At 42.5% G+C, this 20,572-nt stretch overlaps 3 protein-coding genes across 3 annotated transcripts in view; 1 reads left to right on the top strand and 2 right to left on the bottom strand.

Moving 5' to 3' along the window:
• LOC122628873 (RNA binding protein fox-1 homolog 2) overlaps window positions 1-11,873 on the bottom strand; it is a 75,092-nt gene extending 63,219 nt beyond the window's left edge. Inside the window, exon 1 of the mRNA XM_043811665.1 lies at window positions 11,300-11,873. The gene's annotated coding sequence lies outside the window, so the exon portion shown is untranslated. The remainder of the gene's footprint in view (window positions 1-11,299) is intronic.
• Window positions 11,874-13,867: 1,994 nt separating this feature from the next.
• On the top strand, window positions 13,868-19,536 carry LOC122628881. Its single transcript, XM_043811693.1, has 3 exons — window positions 13,868-14,018; window positions 14,425-14,574; window positions 14,691-19,536. The coding sequence occupies exons 1-3, from the start codon at window positions 13,893-13,895 to the stop codon at window positions 14,769-14,771; spliced, it is 357 nt and encodes a 118-aa protein (XP_043667628.1). The 5' UTR covers window positions 13,868-13,892; the 3' UTR covers window positions 14,772-19,536.
• Window positions 14,817-19,090, bottom strand: LOC122628610. Its single transcript, XM_043811049.1, has 14 exons — window positions 18,855-19,090; window positions 18,582-18,761; window positions 18,163-18,468; window positions 17,948-18,116; window positions 17,685-17,848; window positions 17,147-17,252; window positions 16,794-17,057; window positions 16,527-16,677; window positions 16,113-16,349; window positions 15,879-16,078; window positions 15,596-15,826; window positions 15,171-15,512; window positions 14,926-15,087; window positions 14,817-14,828 (listed from the first exon to the last, which is right to left on the bottom strand). The coding sequence occupies exons 1-14, from the start codon at window positions 19,088-19,090 to the stop codon at window positions 14,817-14,819; spliced, it is 2,760 nt and encodes a 919-aa protein (XP_043666984.1).
• Window positions 19,537-20,572: the final 1,036 nt, after the last annotated feature.

The following is a 20,572-nucleotide window of genomic DNA, read 5'->3' as shown; positions in this document are numbered from 1 at the left end:
ACAGTTTCTTAAACTCTTTTCCACTTAATAATTTATCGATCGACACGCGTAAAAGACGGACATACCATCGCGTTTCCTCGTCGAACGCAACAATGAAATTAAATGAACTAGCAAAAAAGGTTACCTCTCGCACGCGACAAAGCTCGCGCGTTCTAACGAAATTGACTTTAACGCCGAAAGGGCGACGAAAGAGAGAGAGAGAGAGAGAGAGAGAGAGAGAGAGAGAGAGAGAGAGAGAGAGAGAGAGAGAGAGAGAAATAAAAAGAGCGTGGAACTACATTGTTCCGTCGCTAACTACTTCTCGGAACAGAGAACGTACATTACTGGACAGGGCGGTGATAACGTTCGAGTCGAGTGAAAAGAAGGAGTAAAATTCGATGTATCGCTGGAAGGAGAACAAGATCGGGAACGAAAGAGACGGAGAAGAGAAAAAGGATGTCGCGAACGATTAAACGAATTCTGAATAAAACGTTGTATTGTAATGTGCACGACATTGGTACGGAAAATGCGACGTAACGAGTTGCCCAGCGAGTAATACGATCAAGTCAAAACTTTGTTATCCTGACGGTCCATTAGCCACGAAATTCCGTTATTTCGTTACGAGGCACTTTTTTCTTTCTTTCTCTTTCTCTCTCTCTCTCTCGCGCGCGCGCTCACTTCGCTCTGTCAACACGTTTTCCGTTAGAATTTTTTCGAGTTACAGCCAGCTAATTTCTCGATACGATCGATGTAAATTCATACATTTTACTCGCTGAAATAATAGTGGCATTATATTAAATAAAGTCAAACGATCGAACGACCCTAGATCGAAGATCCAAGAATCGCGAGAAAAACGATATCGAATACGAAAGAATCGATAAAGATTTTTTTTCAAGATTTTCTAGACGCGTCGAAATTCGACGATCGAATCGACTTGACGAAATAACTATAACGGAATTCCGTCGGGGAGAACGATCGTTCGATATTCGAGGTAGCTTTCTATCTTCTTCGTATTAGCGTTACCAATTCGTCCCTTTTTAAGGACAACTCGTCAGGGACTTTCGTCGATAAATTTTTATCGATGCGATACACCCATGTAACACGTTAGATCGTCTTTCTTTCGAGAAGATATTTCGCGGAGTTCTTTCGTCGGCTGTGAAAGAAGTCTTGCCATGCAAACGATTAAACATTTTCTACTCGATATTGAAACGAAATGAAAATTTGCCATCGAATATTCTCTCTTCTTTGTTTAGGTTTTTCTATTCGCCATTTCTATTCGGATAATCTGCCACCTGTTAAACGTCTTAAGAGCGTTCGACCGGTCGGCCGTTGGATATGAGAAACGAAAGAAGCCAAAATAGTCGAGCGTAAGGAAAACGAGATAAGAAACGTGTGCTTCGATATAACGTCGTATTTCTCCAATTCTGATATCCAACGGCGAGGATACCGTAAATAACGTGATATCGAGAAACAATGATAGAATAGAATTTATTACTTATTATTTAATATTTATTCTTCGTTTCCTTTCGCCGATATGGATACGAGGTTGTTTACGCGACGTTATGGAAAGACTTGCAGGTCGCTTTGCGTCCAGGGAGTATCGAACGAAATGGCTTCTCCTTGGTGCACGTAGCAAAAAGTTATAATTTTGAATACGCCCTATGGAAATATCCATGAAAAATGATCCAAGAAAAAATCGATGCGAGTGCGCGCGTTAGCTGAAATGGCGATTCGCGCGTACAAATGGAATTGCTCGACTATCGGCTCGTCGACTTTTCCGGAATTTTTATCGAAGAATCGTCGCTGCTATCTCCCTCTCCCTCTTTCTCCATTTTTCGGTACGTACACACGAGATATATAATCCTTCGGAATGGAGATTATTCGCAGAATTTTCATTTGGTCCCGTCTACTCGAATTGTTTCGTTTCGTACGAAAATATTTCGTTCTATCGTGGAAAGAGTTCAACGAGAACAATTGATTATTTAGGGCTCGGTAAGACGACTTCGATCGACGTTTCACTCGTCGTCCGGGATAGAATCGCGCTTAACAAGTCTCGCGTTTTAATGTAAAGCGATTATTTGGAACCGTCGGAAAGGAGAGCCGAGAAAGGTGGCATCTGAAAAGAAGCGAAATTCTGGCGCATCTTTTCAGAGACGATCTTTTCGCATGCCCGTTGAAATGTTTATCGAAGAGAAGGAAGTTTGATGAAAGACGCGAGTCGACCGGCATTTACGATTTCGCATAAAGAAGAAAAAAAACGAGACGCTCTTTTCTTTCTCCCCAGACTTAATTAACGAACGTACGTACTCGTACCTGTACTTTATTTTCCCGCGGTAGTATATATTATCTTTTACTTTTGTACTTTGGTACGTGAACCTTTTTTCTCTCCTCGGCCCCTCCGAGTGCCGTAGTAATTGTGTGTCGACTCCGGAGCATCGTCGTCTTTGCGACTCTACTGGTTATAGCGAAGCGAGTTAACTGGGTCAGATTTCGTTTCTCCGAGACGCGGCTCGTCGCACCGTGAAATTAACCTGCGATTGTCCTGCAGTCGTCGCGCGGCGACAACTCGAGAAAAAGAAAGGGGAAGAGAAAACTCGCTCGGTTTCTCTCTCGATTTTTCTGCTAATCGATTTTCCCATTTTTCTTTAATTGCCTATCTCGACGATACCTCAAGATCCATGATAAGAGTTGGTCATAGGCAGGCATTTGTTTATCGATTTCCCTCTCACAGATAGCGAAGAGAACCGGTCGTCTGTCTATTCGGATCGCGCCGATCGACGAAAGAGTCGAACTTGGGAAGGAGGTGGAAAAGAAATTAGCCCTGGTATATCCTTCCTTCTTTCGTGAAATAGGGACCGACGAAACTTTTGTTTCGTGGCGCAGAGCCAAGCCGCCGCTTTTACCTCCGTTGTCTTCGATCGATCGATCGATCGATCGATTTTTCCTCCGGCGAAGGGCAAACGGAGCAAGGAGATTGAGAGAATGTCTTTTCGATCGAACGATTCGAGAGGAGAAAAATTGGAAAGCGGTCTTTCCGTCGAAACGCGTCGAGATTAGCGCCGAGAAGATAATAAGCTATTAGCCAATAGAGGATAGAAGAGATTCGCGATTCGAAAGTATTTCTCGCGATAAGCATATAACGAAAATTTTACTTTTATCGCGGGATCTGAATCGGCGCTGAGACTGCTCGGAATGATCCGTCGGTTACGCTCGAGAAAGAGAGAAAAGTTCATTCTGGACGCTGATCGAACGGAAGTGGCACGATGGATCGTCGTTCGCGTAGACGCGAAATTCCTCCTCCCGAGTATCTCGAAACTTCCGGCTTCCGTTTGCGCGCTCGTTCGCCTTTCCCCTTAATCGCGCGTACGGTATGCACGCGCACGATGTCTGCAGATATTTAAGTACATTCTCCTTTGGCGAAACGCCAGATCGATGGGAATAATAGTCGGAGGTTTATCGCCTCGTTCTCATAGATTTCCATTAGCGGTCCTTTTACAGGCTACCAAGAAGGACGCGCTCGCGAAACAGAGATAGGGATATATGTGGGCAGAAAGAGAGAGAGAGAGGGGGGGGGGTGAGGAAAGATGGCCTTGCAGATTTCGATACTTTATCGGTGCTTCGAATTTACGACTACGGCGACAACGATGATGGCGTCGCACGTTTCGAAGATGCCTTTCGTTCTAACGCGTATTATCCGATTCGGATTATCCTCGTTCCTCGATCGAGCACGTTTCGGCAGCTCGCATATTCGGCCGAAAAGAAAGAAGGAAAAAAAAAAAAGGAAAAAAACATACAAACTCTCCTTCGAAGAAACAAAAAAAAGTGCAATTTATAGTTCCTTGGTGTATTATTACCTCTCGGAAAATCCGCTTGGTTTCGTTGATAAAGCTGAAAAGTACTTTTCCAGAATATTCTTCGGGTTCCGTCGGTGCTCGTAATTATTTAAGAAACGAGAGCAGGAGTTTTATGCGCGCGCGTGCGCGCCCTCTCTTTTTCTCTTGGTCTTTTTACGCGCTTGGAAGAAAATTCGAGAATACAAAGGGTCCGATCAACGTTACAAGAATTAGTCTTTTTCTTTGTTCGCTCGCCTCCCAGAAGAAAGAAATTAAACTAGCAAGGATCGCCATCTTAAATCCAACCGGATATTTCATTTTCTTGCTACTTCTTACTACCACGGTTCTCGTTGTCTTTAATTCGACAAAGTACCTCTGCGGATCACGAAAAAGTACGAAAAGGGAAGGAGCTACGTAAGCGATTCAACGCACGCTTCAACCCATAGAAACGATCGTAATAAGAACTACGGGATCGAAGGAGATAATTTTTGGCAAAGATGTTCCTATAATCGTCCTTCTCGAGCAAGAGAAGCGAGTCCGAGTCGGAAAGGGTCAGGCAAACGAGAACGACAAAGCTAGGCCACGGTGGTAACGTTCCGGAAGTCAGGATCGATATCCAGACACGCCATCACCACCCCTGGACGCTTTCCTAGCTCTCGTCTGTTTATTTTCCAGCCCCTCTATTTCTACCCCATCTTCCTTCTCCTCCCTCTTCCTCCTACTCCTCTTCTTCTATCGCGTCGAGGAAGGTTAATGGACCCACGGGATGTCTTTTGCAACGCGAGAGACTTCCACTCCATGAAAAGCAAATTTTTCGGTTCACCGTATCACCCATAAACGATCTCTCGAACGAGAAATAAAGAGAGGAAGAGTGCGCTTCGCAAATGATCCGCTCCGATCCACCCGCCCCAACGCTCGACGTTTCTTATTTTCTCGATCGATTAGCAGCGCGAAAGGTATCCTTCGATCGTTGCGAACCCTGCCATTTCGTTTCTTTTCTTATTTCGACTAAAAGCATGGATATCGGTAAAGGCCAACTCGGTCGATAGACCAAAGTCGAATCTCCGGAGAGTATCTACTTGTTATCCACGTAGATACACGGTCGACCGATCCAACTAATTTTGCTCGTCGAACTAGGCTGATTGAATTTTGAATAAATCAATGAACGCTACAGTTTCTAATTCTACGATCTCGGCGATAGATACTTCGGTGCTCGGATGGAACCGCGGAGAAAATTATAATATCATAGAAGGAGATATTTAAAAGGTCGTCGAGCCGACTCGTCGTAAGCGGGACAGAACGGAGAAGGAGGTACGAGCTCGCTCGAGGAAACGTCGGTACAAAGCCATCTCTGTCTAGAGAGAATAGAGCCCTTCACTGTGGTGCCTTCGCAGACAGCCTCGGTCCGAATTATGCAGGCCGTTATAACGGTTAGCACCGTTCGATCGCGGAAATGTTTTAACGTCTAATTTGTATAAATTCGTCGAATCTTCGGTGTGCATCGGAATAATCGATCGAAAATTTTCCTCTCCCTGGCGACGCGAGTTATCCCGAGTAAGGGATAATCGAAGCGGCAGACGAGCTAAGAACGGTTTCTCTCGATAAAGGGAACTTTGCTAGGATATTAGATTTACATTTCGTCAGACACCTGCGCTAGATCCTCCCTTTCGCGGCGGACTCGTCGTTCTCGATCAACGGTCGAGGTAAAGGGAGATGGATGAGGGCTCTCGCGCCGATTTTCCGTGTCTAGCGCAGAATCGCTTGGGTTCTTTTTTCGTTCGGGTTTTGCCACGAAAGCAACGCTTCCTTCTTTCTTCGACGGCCGCGACGAGCGAGCGAGCGAGCGACCGACCGACCGACCGAGTAACTCTCGAGCACTCGCGTACGTAGAAGGGCTGGAGAGGGAGGACTTTGGTACACCGCGTACCAACACACTCGTCCACCTTTAATTAAGTCCACCGTACATCGCCTACGTACACGAACGTAGGAACGAGAGCGTGCGTATCTACGAATTCCTTCCGTCATGAACACGGACGTCGTGCCTCTGTTTTAACGAAGCCAATCTTCGAGTTCGTATCGGGGTCAAACGAGAGAGAGGATGAACTTTACGAGCGACTAGACTAGGCATCGCCGCTTCTACTCGTCGAAACGTACATCGCTTCGTCCGACTTCGAGAAAAATATACGAGGAAAGGCGAAAAAATTAATCGGGCGACGATCGCGAACGCTTATCGCTGAAGTTTACGGTTATGGCGTGGCGGCCGCGTCGAGAGTTTAACGGCGCGACGCGGCGTCGAGAAGACGTAAAACGCGAAGAACGAGACTCGTCATTCGCGCTCTGTTGCTTAGGAACGAAAGAGAGCGTGCGACCGAAGAAAATAGACGAAACGCTTCGCGATAATGGCGATATAAAACGAAGCCAAGAACGATTCTTCTCGTTCGATGGATCTTCTAATTCGCGCTTACTATTGCAAATAGACTTTTCTCGATAAAATCATGAATAACCACTCGGCGCCCGTTGATTGCACTTTTTTTGCAACTTGCACAGCCATCGCGCGTCATTCAATCAAGCTCGTTTTCCAATCAATGGCGAATTTTCAATGGCCTTAAAACGGCGCTCGCTCGAAATGTATCGGAACGGCTGGCGCACGATCGTCTCTCGTCCCATATATTTGTGCACGAGTCTGAACGAGTTTAACGAAACTTTCGTCGTAGAAAGCACGACTCTGCGATACAATATTTGTCTAGACTAATCGAGATCCCCCTTCTCGTTTCCTTCTCCTTCGCGAAGTACGACGCGCTTCTTCTCCGTCGCATTGTCGACATTAATCGAATCCCAAAGAGCCCTTTTGTCCCTTTCCCTACGTTCGGATAAAAAGTACGCTCGCCGAGTAGGAGGTTTATTGGTCACGAAGCGCATTGTGGTCGGCACGATACGTGTACGTAGGTATGTACGGACGAATTCTAATTGCATTGTTGGTAATATAGCGGAGGTAATAGGGCGACTCGTATACGGACTCTCGGCGCATTAACACAGTTTTGGCCGGTGCGGCGAGCTCGTTCGCGAAATTCTACCGGAGTCTCTCGGCTTCGCAGAGTGCTCGCGCAAACACGCTGTCCGCGATCTCCGACGGTCGGGCTCCGCTTTGAAAAATTCCTCGTCTTCCTATCCCGCCGACCCATTCTCTCCTTCTCTCTCGGCAAATTGATTTTCCACTCTGCAGGAATGAAATCGCACCGTCTACTATCCGGCAAGGTTCGAGCCCGTCGTCGTCTTGGACGCACCAAAGCAATCGCGTAAAATCATTCGCGTTTAAACGCGAAACTTCCGACGATCGCGGCCAAAAATCTAACAAAAGATCCTCCGTTGTAGAAATTTTCGTCGCATCGACTTTTGTCTCGGATACCTGTAACGATCTCTCTTTTTCGGTCGGCATTAAAATTCGATTGATAAAACGAATTTCTTACGTAATTGCATTCTTTCCGCGGTGAATCCGTTAATGGCCGGTAAAGAAGAGGGAGACGCAACCCTTTTATGCTCGCTCGTCCGTACGATGCTAACGCCGTTATATTTACCTAGTTCGTAACGAGAGAACAGGATGGATCGATCGTATCCGTCTTCGTCGTCGCCGCCGTCGTCGTCGTCCTCGTCCTCACCGATGACCGCTCGTCTAAGCACGGTCGCGAGATCGATCGATCGATTTTCCGGCGATTCTGCTTCCGCGATTCTTACCGCTTCGATTGCGAACGCTCGCGCTACGAAATATATCGACGATGTCACGCTCGAGCGACAATATCTACCTCGGTTACGGCTACATAGCTCAAAATCCATCCGAGTTCTATGGCGAATTCGATAGATATAAACCGCGTATATAGTTGGGTGGATGATAGATATATCGTGTCGAAAGTACGACAAAAAAAAACGGCAATCGGAAATTCCGCTTCGATGGAAATCCAACCGCGCAAATTTTTCATGTTCGTTCGTCGTAAATTAAGAACGCTTTATTCTCGTTTAACGAATATAGGCTGCGATCGCTAAAGCGACAAAAATTTCAGTCGTCCTTTTATCAACGTTAATAAAATGTAACATCGTTAATAAAATGTAAACTCTTTACGATCCGAGAGTCGGTTGCATAAGGTGAAATAAGAAACGATCGAGTAATAATCGTTAAAAGACAAAAAACGGGCCATCCGCGTGCACTTTGCGGCAAGCGTTTCGACGAGTCGTAAACCGCTAAATACGAAAGCGCGTTCGAACTGGATGCGATAACGTACCAAGATAGACCCGTCGGCCTTGGATACGCGCGCGTAGTATATGTACCTATGCATGCGACTGTCGCGTAAAACGAATGAAATCGTCCGCACGCAATTTCGCAGACTGTGTTTTAACGCGCGTGCGAGCTTGGTAAGCTCTTATACGCGTGGATACGCGCGTACGTGCGCGCGCGTCTTTAGCGAGCCACACGGGCTATCGATCTCGCCAATTACATCGCCACAGCCTCGCTTCCGTCGAGATACGAATTAATCGAATGGGCTTCTAATAACCAGTGAGATTTATTAAGCGACGTTACGCACCGCTGGGCCAGCTACGCGCCTCGACCTCCAACAAAATATCTCGCATTCCCCGTAATGGACAGCTTCGATCATTCCTTTCTCTCTCTCTCTCTCTCTCTCTCTCTCTCTCTCTCTCGCCTATTAAGAAGCACTCCCCCTACACCCATCTCTCTGTCTCACCTTAACGCTCGAGTAACATTCAGGAGAATAATCAACGTTTTTTTACTCGTTTCATCGATCGTCCTCTTCTCGACCATCCCTCTCTCACCCTTTTTCATTTAGAAACAATCGAAGTGATGGAAATTACGCTCGCTGCGAACGAACCAAAAAAAAAACTTGTGGGAGCTAGTTAAAAAGGACTTTCTTTCGCGCGAATTCAATTTTTGATTGATAAATACGATTTTATAAAACGCGGGAGAACGTATTGTCGCGTAGACATTATCCGTTTCTTTCCGATTCGCATTACTTTTCGATTTATGACCGAATTTCGAATCAAAGGAAAATGTGAAATTTCCGATGGATAGTTTGGGATCAATGACGGTATTAATGGCGACTAGTATTCCATCTGACGAGATTTAAAAACTACGCGTTTGAAAAAAAAAAGCGACTTTTATTTATACGAGGTAAAGACGCGCCCATAAAAAATGACATTCCTTCGCAAGTATAACCTTTGAGAGAATATAGTCGGTAAAGAAAGATCGCGAAGCTTCATCGAATATGCGAGCACGGCTCGAAAGATCGGAACTGGTTTTTAATACTCTCGACTGTATCTCGTCGAGCATTGGTCCGATATTGCATCGAACAAACATTCAAGTCCCGATCGCCTCCGTCTCTTTCCCCCTCGATCCTTCGTTCGCTCTTTCGGAATCCTGATGTTAACATCACGGAAGAAAAGAATGGGCAAAATGAAGGACGTCGAACGTACGAGTACGAACGCTCGTTACTCGTATATTTGCGAAGCCCTAACGCGATCGTTGTTGCCGATCGTTGTTTCGGTTGACGCGCTTAGTCGGCGACTAAATGAGACGTAATAAATTGCCGGTGGCACGTGGTTACTTGTGCTTTCGCGCCTACATTCGTTCGCTGTTTATTACGGGAATGAACTCTCAACCGTGCGAGTATTTTTCGAACGTTGCGTACGGAAATGGTACAATGAAAAATGGAAACATTGCGATTCCTTACGTATCTCTAGTGAAACGCGCGCGCAAAATGAGTGAAAACACGGGGGGGGAGAGAGAGAGAGAGAGAGAGAGAGAGAGAGACGGGGTGTAGTCCCTCTTTTGCCTATAAAAGCGACTCCGTAAACGCGAAAGGCTTAATACCGCACAAAGTTCGTCGTCGTCGTAAAGTCAAGTATCGTTTCGTTCACCGATCGCCTGGGACTGGCACTTCCGGACACGGACGAGTTCAAAGCAGTTTCGAAACTTTGTACCGTGCACCGATACTTCTACTTCATCGCCATATCCACCTCTTCGACGGACCTATTCCTTTATTGCTCGACGTAATATTAAGTAACTCGACGACTGCAACTTTCTTTACTTTTCTTCTCTCCGCAAAGTTAACGAGAAAATATAAACACGAAAAAGCATTGCATAAGAGACTCGTCTGTTCGCGTAAAAGGTATCTTCGAAAAGTCTTTTTTTCCATTTCAGTGGATGGGATTTTTCTTCTCCTTTTAATTCTCTCTCATTTGCATTGCTCGTTATTATTGCACTGCTCGTTTGCTCGTTATCGTTGGAAAAATGTTAAACGAATAATTTTGATAAGGAAGCCGATCGATCGGTTCGTCGGTAAACCCTCGATGTCTGTGTCGATAAACTCGACTCGAAAATAAGAGACAACGATGCGAAAGAGTCCTCGGAAGTTTAGGGATGAACATTTGCAAAGCTAGAAAGTGCATGTGCGACCGCGCGTATGCACATTCGCAATCGCACCGATCGAGCGACCTTCGCTAACAGTAAGTTGATTCGCTCGAATGCGCACGACGAAAAAAAAAACAAAAGAGAAAAAAGCGAAACGTCCAATTTACAAATTTTCTCTCGATAAAATCGAAAAATTTGTCGCGATCGTCGTCTCGTTTTCAAATGACGTACGAAACGAGCAAAATTTGCTTACACATTTTAATTAACGATCGAACTTTCCTCGCGAATAATTTTAATTACCGTCCGCTCGTAGCAATATAATAAATCAAAGTAAATACGTTAATTGATTATCGTTAATACCGTTGACTTCTTTCGTGATTTTTTCCTTTCTCGATGCACGATTGATCCGACAGTACGTTTTGTACCTTTTACGAATCCTAAGTCCAATCGACGTTTGTCCGAGTACCAAAAGGTGCGTCTATCTAAATATGTATATATGCATACACGCACACACGCACACATCGACTCGCGTTAGAGGGTGCATCGGCGACAATATCTTCGGTCAGTCCTTCGAAGATCCGGTCGAACGTGATCTGGAAATGGATGCGGGATAGGAGCCGTCGCGCGAGTTTCTCGACTTCTTGTCCGACGATCGAAATTCCTCCGGCGTTGCTCGAAAGAACGTATCGCATCCTTTGGCCGTAGGAACGAAAAAAGAGCCGATCAAAGCTCGAGTAGTCCTCGCAACTGAGTCTCTTTACGTTTACACTCATTTTCGCTTACCAACAGAGTTATTCGTTTCGTCTAGGTCATCCGAGGACGTTCTTCGACACGAGAAAAACAAAAACAGAGCGCGGCGTTCTTACGTCCGCCTCTACGAATAATGTTCCAATATATTGAAAGATTACATTACGAAATAACACAAAGAAAAAAATCTGAAATATTTCTAAGAACGAAAGAGAACGCTCGTTTATTAATCGATAAAGTCGTTGTTATTTCTTATAACATAATTTCGTAAACTACCAAAGTAACTTATTTATAAAAGAAGATACGTTTGAAAAACTGAACATACCAAAAATTACAAGCTTACGTTTCGTCGTTAATAGATATAATCGTCGAGGTCCTCCTTCTCTTCCTTCGCCACTTTCTCCGAGATTATTTCCAAGCTTGAGTTCGTCGAATTTCGCGCTCGTCGCAGATCGCAGGGCGATCTTTGACGAGTTGCGATCCTGCTTCCTCCTCTTTCTTTTTTCTCTTCTTCGTTCTAAACGATGACACTCTCTTTGTCTCTCTCTCTCTCTCTCTCTCTATCTATCTATCTATCTATCTATCTATCTATCTCTCTAGAGAGAGGTCTGACGTTCGTTCGTCGTAAAAGCCAAGACACAAGATATCAAGCTATGTAATAGCGCGTGCACAACGTTACATACACACACGTATACACAAAGAAAAGCAAAGTTTCTCTCTTTGCGTGTTACACTCTGTTGAGTCGACGAAAAAGGACGTTCGCGATAAATGAATGATACGACGCAGTCTATGTATTTACGTATGTGCGTAACGTACGAATATATTTTGATATACGTATAAACATATAGAAGACGTAAGAAGGAAGAAACGTACACACGTCCGACCGACTCGAAGTCTCGCACGATTCTGAGGACGCGCGTCGCTTCGTCTCCTAGTGTGTAAGCGCGCCGACTCTGCGCGCGCAGCTAAATCCACGATGCGCGCTCGACCAATCATCGAATTCGACCAGTTGTGCGCGGATACATCCTGGACCGATTTCTTCGATTTCGATTCAAGAGTAACAGCTGCGATATTCTCGTCAGAATTTTCTTTGTTTCTAGTTACGATAAAATATGTATATATATATGGAAACGAAAGAAACGGTTCAAAAGTCAATCGTAAATATGTAGGTTTGCAATTTGAAAAAGCCTTTCCCATTGACACATTATAATTCCCTGCACGTAATACCTGTGCGACAAACATTTTCGTTTACGTCGCTTCTCTCTCTCTCTCTCTCTCTCTCCCCCTCCTCTTCTCCCTCTCCCTCTCTTTCCCAGCGTTGTAATGCTGCATGCGCCAAGGTAGCAGCGAGTCCGAAGCTATCCATAATTCACACCGCGAACGTCGACGAATGATAAAGTGACATTGTGTTACAAATTTATCTAACGTTTCAACGAAAGGAACTAATGTACTCCGCGCAACGAGATTTCCTAATTGAATAAATTCATAGTGATCGAAGCATTATGCGTCCTAGGTGAAATTTCGTAGATTCTCAAAAAACAAATAATTATCGAGGAGCAAATGAAAAATCTATACGCGCGTTTACCATAGCTTTAGGATACGCCCGTGTGATATTTCTTTCAACGAAACATAAGTTGCGACAAATTTCGAATGAAAACACGTGAAACGTACGCGCGAACTTGGTTTTCTACTTCCCTCTCCCTTTATTAAGTATTCATGGAACGTATCAAGGAACAAACTCGAGCCCGCGAGCGTTTTGCAACGGAATAAAGTTCTATCTAATCGACCGTAAAATTTCTTTCGTACTGTTTCGTGTTCTTGGAAAAGTTTCGAAAAAGAGATTAAACGTTAAATATGCAGCAGACGCTCGATCTAAGATCATGTCTCTGCTACGTTAAACGATCTTGCCCTAGTCTCTAACAATAAGCATCGATGCATTTACAAAAATATTAATGTCAACGCGTGGACACGGGAAACTCCTGCGTGAATCAATTTACGTTAGGACAGCTTCCCTTAATTGTACTTGTTGCTTTCGGTGTCAGGTTCGTACCGGCCCTGAATTTGGACCCTTGCCAAACCATTGACAAACGCCTACGTTCTTCGTTTCTGCTTCTAGAAGACTTTTTGTCCCGATCAAATCGTCTATCATTATTTCATACTTTTAACGTGAAACAACATTCCGGGAGATGTTAAGAAACGACGTGGGTAAACGAAGAGCGAGGTAATCCCTAGGATAGCAATACGATATCTCGAAACGACGTCGGAAACTTGCTCATCTTTCGAATATTATTTAAAAAGACGATTCGCTCGATTTCACGTTCCTCTTGGTATAAGTAAACTGCCGAATAGAAACAAATTGTTGACAATCAACGCCGTAGTCTCGAATTAATGATACGTATTGTGCATACAGAATATCGAGATCGAGTGAAGCGCACTACGGTTAAACTAACAAAAACAACACGCGGCTTGTCTCTTTCGGACGAACGAGCCAAAAGCAATAAATTCTGTCGCTCTTTGGTTCGTGAGCATTGATGCGTTTTATGCAAATATCGCGACCGCGATATTATACGCAAAGATATCGATAAACTCGGTCCGTCTAGTTATCCGCACGTTTCTCATGCTTTCATATACTATCTCACCTTTTTATGTACGGTCGAGTAATTTTATCGCGAATCTAAGAAGGATCCAAGTACGACGTCGATCTTCTTGCTTTCGATTACGAAGAAAGGACGCTTCGATCGATCGCTGAAAAGTCGCGCCCTTCGTTCTTCGCTTGTATCCGTTTCTCGATGTTCGGTATTTTTCTTAAAAGTTAAGGAAAGCGCGGGCGCGCGCGAAGAAGAGAGAAAGAAAGAGAGAAAAAGAGGGAGAGAAACGAAGCGCCATCCTCGTTTATTGATCGTCGGTGGCCATCCAAGATGGCGCCGAGGGTGGCGTTCGCGCTCAGTCTGATCCTCGTCATCGGACACTTTGAGGAAGGACCGGCTTCCCTAGCCAAGACTTTCACGTTTCCAGAGTACCCCTACAAGGAGACTACCAAGAACGTAAGTCCTTCTTATCGTACGTCTGTTTCCGCCTCTTGGATATCCTGCAGAATGCTGATACAGGTTATAGCGGCAACTATCACTTAAAGGGTGACGCTTTTACGACGCTGCATGGCCAGTGAGGGTGCGGATGGATATATATATATATATGTGTGTGTGTGTGTATGTACACGCGTGTATATATATATATATACGTAGGGAGAGAGAGAGAGGGAGAGAGAGGGTTTACGCTAATCCGCAGCTTGCAGCTCTTCCTATTAGATATGTCCAAATTCTTCTAGCTTGATGTGTAATCGTTAAAAAATAATCCATCGTCAAAGTCCAGCGTTCGTCCACTTTATCCGCGTATCCGGCGATTATTTCGACATAGAAAAGATATGATCGAATGCAACGCTTTCTTTCGTAGGAATTCCTCTTCCGACAATTCGAGCAAGCTTGCGAAGAGAGCGGTGCTTGCAAAATGTTATCGCAACAGGCGAGCAGCGTCGCCAAAACACGATGCATCCGGGAATGCGTTTCTCCTTCTTGCTATAAAGAAATTTATTTGTTCGATCAGGTATTCTCATCGTTAGATGAAATAAAATTACTATTAATGTGACATAACGCGAAATGAAATGCCGTATCAATGAAAAATACATCAACAAACTACGTTACGTTTCTTACTCGTTTTAGCTGGAGGAGGGAGAGATCGACGTCAGGTTAAACTCTTTTAAGGGCTGTTTTATGCAACGTAACGCACGTCCGCGCAAATAAATAAGACACGCCTTTCGACCCGTCGAAACGTCGATGTATCTATTGCTAACCGCTATCCTGGAAAAGTCAACGTTCTTTCTGCTTACGTCGACGACGAACAAGCGGATTTTGAAAAAGAAGAGCTAGCTAAACAATAAAGAGACGCGTTACTCACATCTTTGGCGACGACATTTAGATAATCTTTTTCTACTTTTTGTATGCACAAATGACTGTAATAGAATATTGCACAGCGTATTAAAAATAATCTGCAAACCTCACCTTCCTCGTTTCCAAAGATACGAACGTTCGTCATCTTGTAGCCTTTGAAAAAGGATAACTAAACCAAGATATTTATATAAAAATTGTACCGACGGAGAATACTATTTGAAGAAAGTATAGACGCGATACGATCGTACTCACCGCATGATACAATCGTGAGCAGGCCTCATCTTCGTCTTCGGATTTGAGAAAATCCACGTATTCCGATAATTGTTCCATAGTTTCGTCGAAAGGTGACTTGAACAAAGATCTTGAGTTAAACGGCACTTCGTCGTCGCCGTATATCTTTCGATAGCGAAGCCACGTGGTGACGAAATGAAGAAAATGAGAAGACCGATAGCGAGTTTTTACTATTCCGATAACGAGATCGTAGTTACTAATGGCAGTACATAGGTGATACATCAGTGTCTCTACTTTGACGTGACAAAACTTGAGAACGTCGGCCAGGCATTGATAAACAATTTCTCTTTCCGCTGGAATGCTCTATCGCGAAAATAATCGAACGATCAAATCGACCAATCGATCCATTATGACCTTACCTTTACATCGCACTTACGCAGACTCACCTTCGAGTGAATAACATGAAGCATCTCGTAAATATCTAGAATCGTTGTGATTTCGTCTTTATCTGCTCCGTTAAAGGAAACGTCTTTCAATGTTACAGCCATTCCTGCATTGTTTTGACTCAACAACTCGTGTAAAAATTCCAAGCCATTCGAACAAACCGGTCCTGACTTTTCAACGATCCACAAAAGGGCATATAATTCGCGCGTTTCGATCGTTACGGGTTTGACGCACTATAAATGAAACATTTTTCGAGTAGATTTCACGATATCTTTTTTATATTGCAGTAATTATTATATTTCCGTTTCCTCTTACCTCGATCGAAGATCGTGATTGTAAATGAATAATAAAAGCGAGGAATTTCAACGAAATTGCAGATAATATCGACTCGTCTTCGGAAAACGCATAATCGCGTAATTTCTCCAATAATCTCGTCTCATTCACGTACTTTGAAAGAACTGTAAAACGCACATTCTTCCCTTTAATCGTATTTCTCATTTAGATGTTATACATTCTAGTACCGTTCTATTTTAGCCTGGTCCTTTCGATGCCACTCACTTTTTAGATAATTGCGTGCCGTAGAAGCCACAAGTACGATGTATGCCTGCTTTACAAGTAATTTCTGAAAATTGACATCTACGTCCTCGGTTAAAATCATTTTTATGAGAGCATCTGCGCACATCTTCATTGTATTTGTTGACAAATAACGAGGCTCCAACGTACTAGATAGTTCAAGCACCGCTTTAATATGTTCAACTATAAATAATGTCACGATATATACGTATACGTATACGTATGCGTGTGTATACATACGTACACACACGTGTGCGTATATAAATGTGTGTGTGTGTGTGTGTGTACGGACGATATGACAAAGATAAAGGAACGTCTATTGTAATCTTTCAAGAAAGTATAAACATAGAAATTAAATACTTCGATTTGGACTGCCGGACAACAGAACACTTGGAAGCATGTTCCAAACTATATCGGCGATCTCGTCGCATTTACCAATCTGCATTGATTGACGTATTCCTTTTACAGCTAAGCGAACCACGCCATCGAGACTTCCATTTTGTATTATAATCTGCGTTTAAAAGGTTATAGTAAGCGAGATAATTACGTAAATTTAAAGAGACGCGACTGTTCAAGAGTCGTAAGGTAACGAGGTCGGAGGGTTGTAGGAAACGTTGCCTAACGTACCAGTAAACAATGCCTAACGACGCTGTGACAATCGAGCTTCAAGAGAGGTGCGATGTCACCATCCGATTCTATCAGCCACATATCCATTACTCTGTATCGTAAGTCGTTCGTTATCTCTGGGCATTTAAGAGAAAAATGTAAGAGCTCGATGTGATGAGTGTAACACTGGCTTAATTCCGAGTATTGTAAAGCCATTGTTAATTTTTTCACCGCATTTCCGTATTCGCAGTTTTTGTCCGGTGATGGATGAGACAAAAATGATACCTAGGTAATAGAAATTTTACAATAATAAAAAGACCAAAACTCGTTTAGAATAGAGTTTCTATCTTGTCGATAAAAACAAATAAACTTACAGCGAATAAAAACCATAATGGCTTTAGAGTTGGTACGGTTATCGACCGAAGGTCCTCTAGTATCAACAGCCTTTTAATCAGAGATTCGAACGAAATCATGTCGAGTCTGAAACAAAACGATAATCAGTCCTTCAAAAACGACTACTCACCTACGTACATTACATGGGAAATCAAAAGAGGGGTGGAGGGGGAGAGAAAGAGTAAAAACAACTCACTCCCTAGTCGCATGATAATGATAGTAGAGAGAGATCATTAAAGCTGTATTACGGTCATCGGGAATCGCAACTACGTCGGTCCACTGCTCGAGATCATTCGGTAGAGAGAGAAATCCATCGAACATTCTACTTGAAAACACATTGACGCCTTCGGGCAACTTGTCGATCGATAAAGAATATTTTGCTAAAGCGATCAATGTCCGCGTCAATAAGATACAAATACTTCGTCGTTGGTGCAATCTGAAGGATTTTTTTATCTAATTAAAAAAATATTAAACATTTCCAGATAACCGTACGGCTTCTATCAATTGTATCATACTTACGAAAGTTGCGCGCTAAGACGTAAGAAATATTTTAGATAACCGTTTCCTGCTAAATGATTAGCTATATCCTCTCGTCTAAAATCTCTCATATCGTACATGTTGTTGAGGCAGGAAACAAAACTATTGTAACATTTGAAGGAATTCTCTTGATCCAAGCGTACGCTCTGTTCGAGAGCGAATACATAATTACACGTTATTCGGCATCCAGCTTTTTAATAGAGCTCATATATATATATATTGGATACTTTATGTTTTAGCCTTACTTTGATACGCGGTACGATGGTATACATAACGATTGCATAAATAGTCTTCGCGAGAGATATTTTGTCCCGCATCGGAGTCATATTACCAACCTCGTCAACGTCCGTCAGATAATCCTTGTCGCAAAATCTACGAGACGTATGCATATTCCGTCCTAAATATGTATCTTCTTATCGTCATTGACGAAACAAAAAGCCGAACAAATGTTTAACTTTACCGTATGCTGGAAGCGCAAAGGCAGCATAAACCGACAATAGCGTTCGTCGATGCGTACTCTTCTTCGTAATCATGCTCCAGGATATCTTTCATCGATTTTATCGACTCGTTGCAAACATCGAGAATCAATCTCTCATCTTCGTTTTCGCACCCGTCCAAAGTTACGTATTCGAGTACGACGTTTAAAACGTCGATAATCGTAAACCTTAATACATAGGATAAGCATCTTTGGCTCGTCTCCTTGATGAATGAAAAAATTTGATTGATAGCGCATACGTCATCGACGTCAATTCCTAATTTTCTCGCGCTGAAATTATAAAAACTATTTTCGAGATTTTTACTAATAACAACTCGTAAAAAGTAATCGTTGTTACGAATTGTTATTAATAAAGGCATGCGTTGACAAATACATATTATTACTTGAATAATATGTCGCGAATAGCACGAAGGAGCTTTTCCAAAGAAGGACATATTTCTACGTCCGTGGACATTCCAATGTAATGCGCAAGACGAAGCAAAGAGCTCACAGCTTCCGCGGCGACCTGACTTTCGTAAAACTTTCGATGTTCGCTCGCTGATGCCAAACACTCGAGAGCGGGTCTGTAACGATATACGAATAAACGAAACGACTGACGATGCGTCGATCGTATCGGTAAAAATATAATGAAATTATACGAATATAAAGTATTTTACGTTATAAGAGGTTCCCGAAAAGTCTTTAAAACGTCACACAGAGTCGAAATTATATCGAATTTGATGAGCTTCGTAAAAACGCTACTTCGAATGGCATGGACTTGAGATTTTAGAAGAACCGTCAGTTGTTCCAACGCAGACATTTGCGATTTCTCCTTCGGCAACATTAAATTCCTTTTTATTCGTGGCAACAAGTGATCCAGATTTTCTGACTTTAATTGAAATAATTCCTCCATGTCCGATCCGTGCGCTGTTGCATTACGCGTTATTAATTAATCTGTATACGTACGAACGTATATAGTACCTGTTTATCGATCACGTTCGTTCAACACTCCTTGGAAAGATAATCACCATTAGAGGAATATTTTTCAAGTATGTACTTACTTCCAACCTACAAACGGGAGATACGACGTTACAGTATTATTACGTATAGATGGCGCTATTAAATCTTTACCGACCAAGCACCGATACCGGTAATCACTTGCGAAGAAGATACTTGTAAATCTTTCGAAGATGCAAACTCGATCCTATAATAATCGCAAAAAATCGCAATATTATTCTATACCGTTCTATTTAAGGATATTGTTGGGCTTATCGATGAGCAATAATGTTGTTAATGGATGAAAAATATTTACGATAATCTACGTATCATTAATGTTACAATAAATACATAATAAAGATATATCTTGTTGCTTAATTTTTCCCTTTAATAAAAATATGATAACCGATCAAAATGGTAAGTTTATTCCAAAGTTTAGCGCTATACCGAATGATTATGACGATTCAATGTAGAAAAATCAATCTACCCGAGGGCCTTGGGAAAATCGTTTCACGACGGTGATATCAATACGTTAGGCGCACGCACGACGAAGCCGATTGGTTTCTTTCGAAGATTTCAACTTTTACCGCGGAATTCAAATATAGAGAATATTTTTCAGCCAGATCTTTCGCTGTATATGTAATGTATAGTTTCAACTATCATCCAACGAGAAAGTAAAACTGATTCTTACCATTGTTAGAATACATTTGCGCATTTATGAGTTACGTAGCATAGTCGTAATTGAACGTGAGAAAAACGAGTCTCCAATAAAAACTGTAAAATCGATGAACGTACTAAAGATTTGCTCACGTAGAACGTCGATCGATTTCAACGAAAAGATAAAAAGAAAAGATTGATGAAGCGATTGAAGAATTGTCATTATCGTACCATTTGACAGTGTCTCGTTAGAATCAATAATATCGGCAGCACTATATTTTCCCCATATGTATAATATCGCATAAAATATGACCTATTACATCCAAATATAAATAAGACATAGCGTATACAAAGTGCATCGATTTTTCATTTTTCTTTTTTTTTCTTCTTGTCCTAAAGGGTGCATTTGAAGGTATATAAAATTAATATATGAAAATATCCTAAATCTTTCTATCGTGATGTCGCTAATAAATATTACTTATCGTGTACATCGGACAATAATAATAATTAAGACAATAATTTATAATTAAGAAACTGGATGCAAGAATAGTGATGCGTATTTGAAATTGTCATAAATAAGGTTCGTGATAACTAAAAAGAAAAATATTTAATTATATCGTATAAATTTATATTTTATAAAATTGATCCTAAAAAACAAATCGATATAAACTATACGTTCTTAAGAAAATTATTAAAGTACAATTCTGCACGAATTATACAGATTTAAACGCTCGCTTAAATG

This window comes from Vespula pensylvanica, chromosome 4, assembly GCF_014466175.1.
Source record: "Vespula pensylvanica isolate Volc-1 chromosome 4, ASM1446617v1, whole genome shotgun sequence".
Classification (NCBI taxonomy): domain Eukaryota; kingdom Metazoa; phylum Arthropoda; class Insecta; order Hymenoptera; family Vespidae; genus Vespula; species Vespula pensylvanica.
The sequence above is the reverse complement of the archived record's forward strand: the minus strand, read 5'-3'. Positions and strand labels throughout refer to the sequence as shown.

Excerpts from the sequence above, each read along its gene's own strand:
- LOC122628610 (XM_043811049.1), bottom strand. The coding sequence starts at position 19,090 with ATGGAGGAATTATTTCAATTAAAGTCAGAAAATCTGGATCACTTGTTG. Across the intron at positions 16,350-16,526 it reads GTCCGGCAGTCCAAATCGAA|TTGAACATATTAAAGCGGTG; the intron begins GTATTTAATTTC and ends CATTATTTATAG. Across the intron at positions 15,088-15,170 it reads GCTCACGATTGTATCATGCG|TTATCCTTTTTCAAAGGCTA; the intron begins GTGAGTACGATC and ends ATCTTGGTTTAG.
- LOC122628881 (XM_043811693.1), top strand. The coding sequence starts at position 13,893 with ATGGCGCCGAGGGTGGCGTTCGCGCTCAGTCTGATCCTCGTCATCGGA. Across the intron at positions 14,019-14,424 it reads ACAAGGAGACTACCAAGAAC|GAATTCCTCTTCCGACAATT; the intron begins GTAAGTCCTTCT and ends TTTCTTTCGTAG. Across the intron at positions 14,575-14,690 it reads AAATTTATTTGTTCGATCAG|CTGGAGGAGGGAGAGATCGA; the intron begins GTATTCTCATCG and ends TACTCGTTTTAG.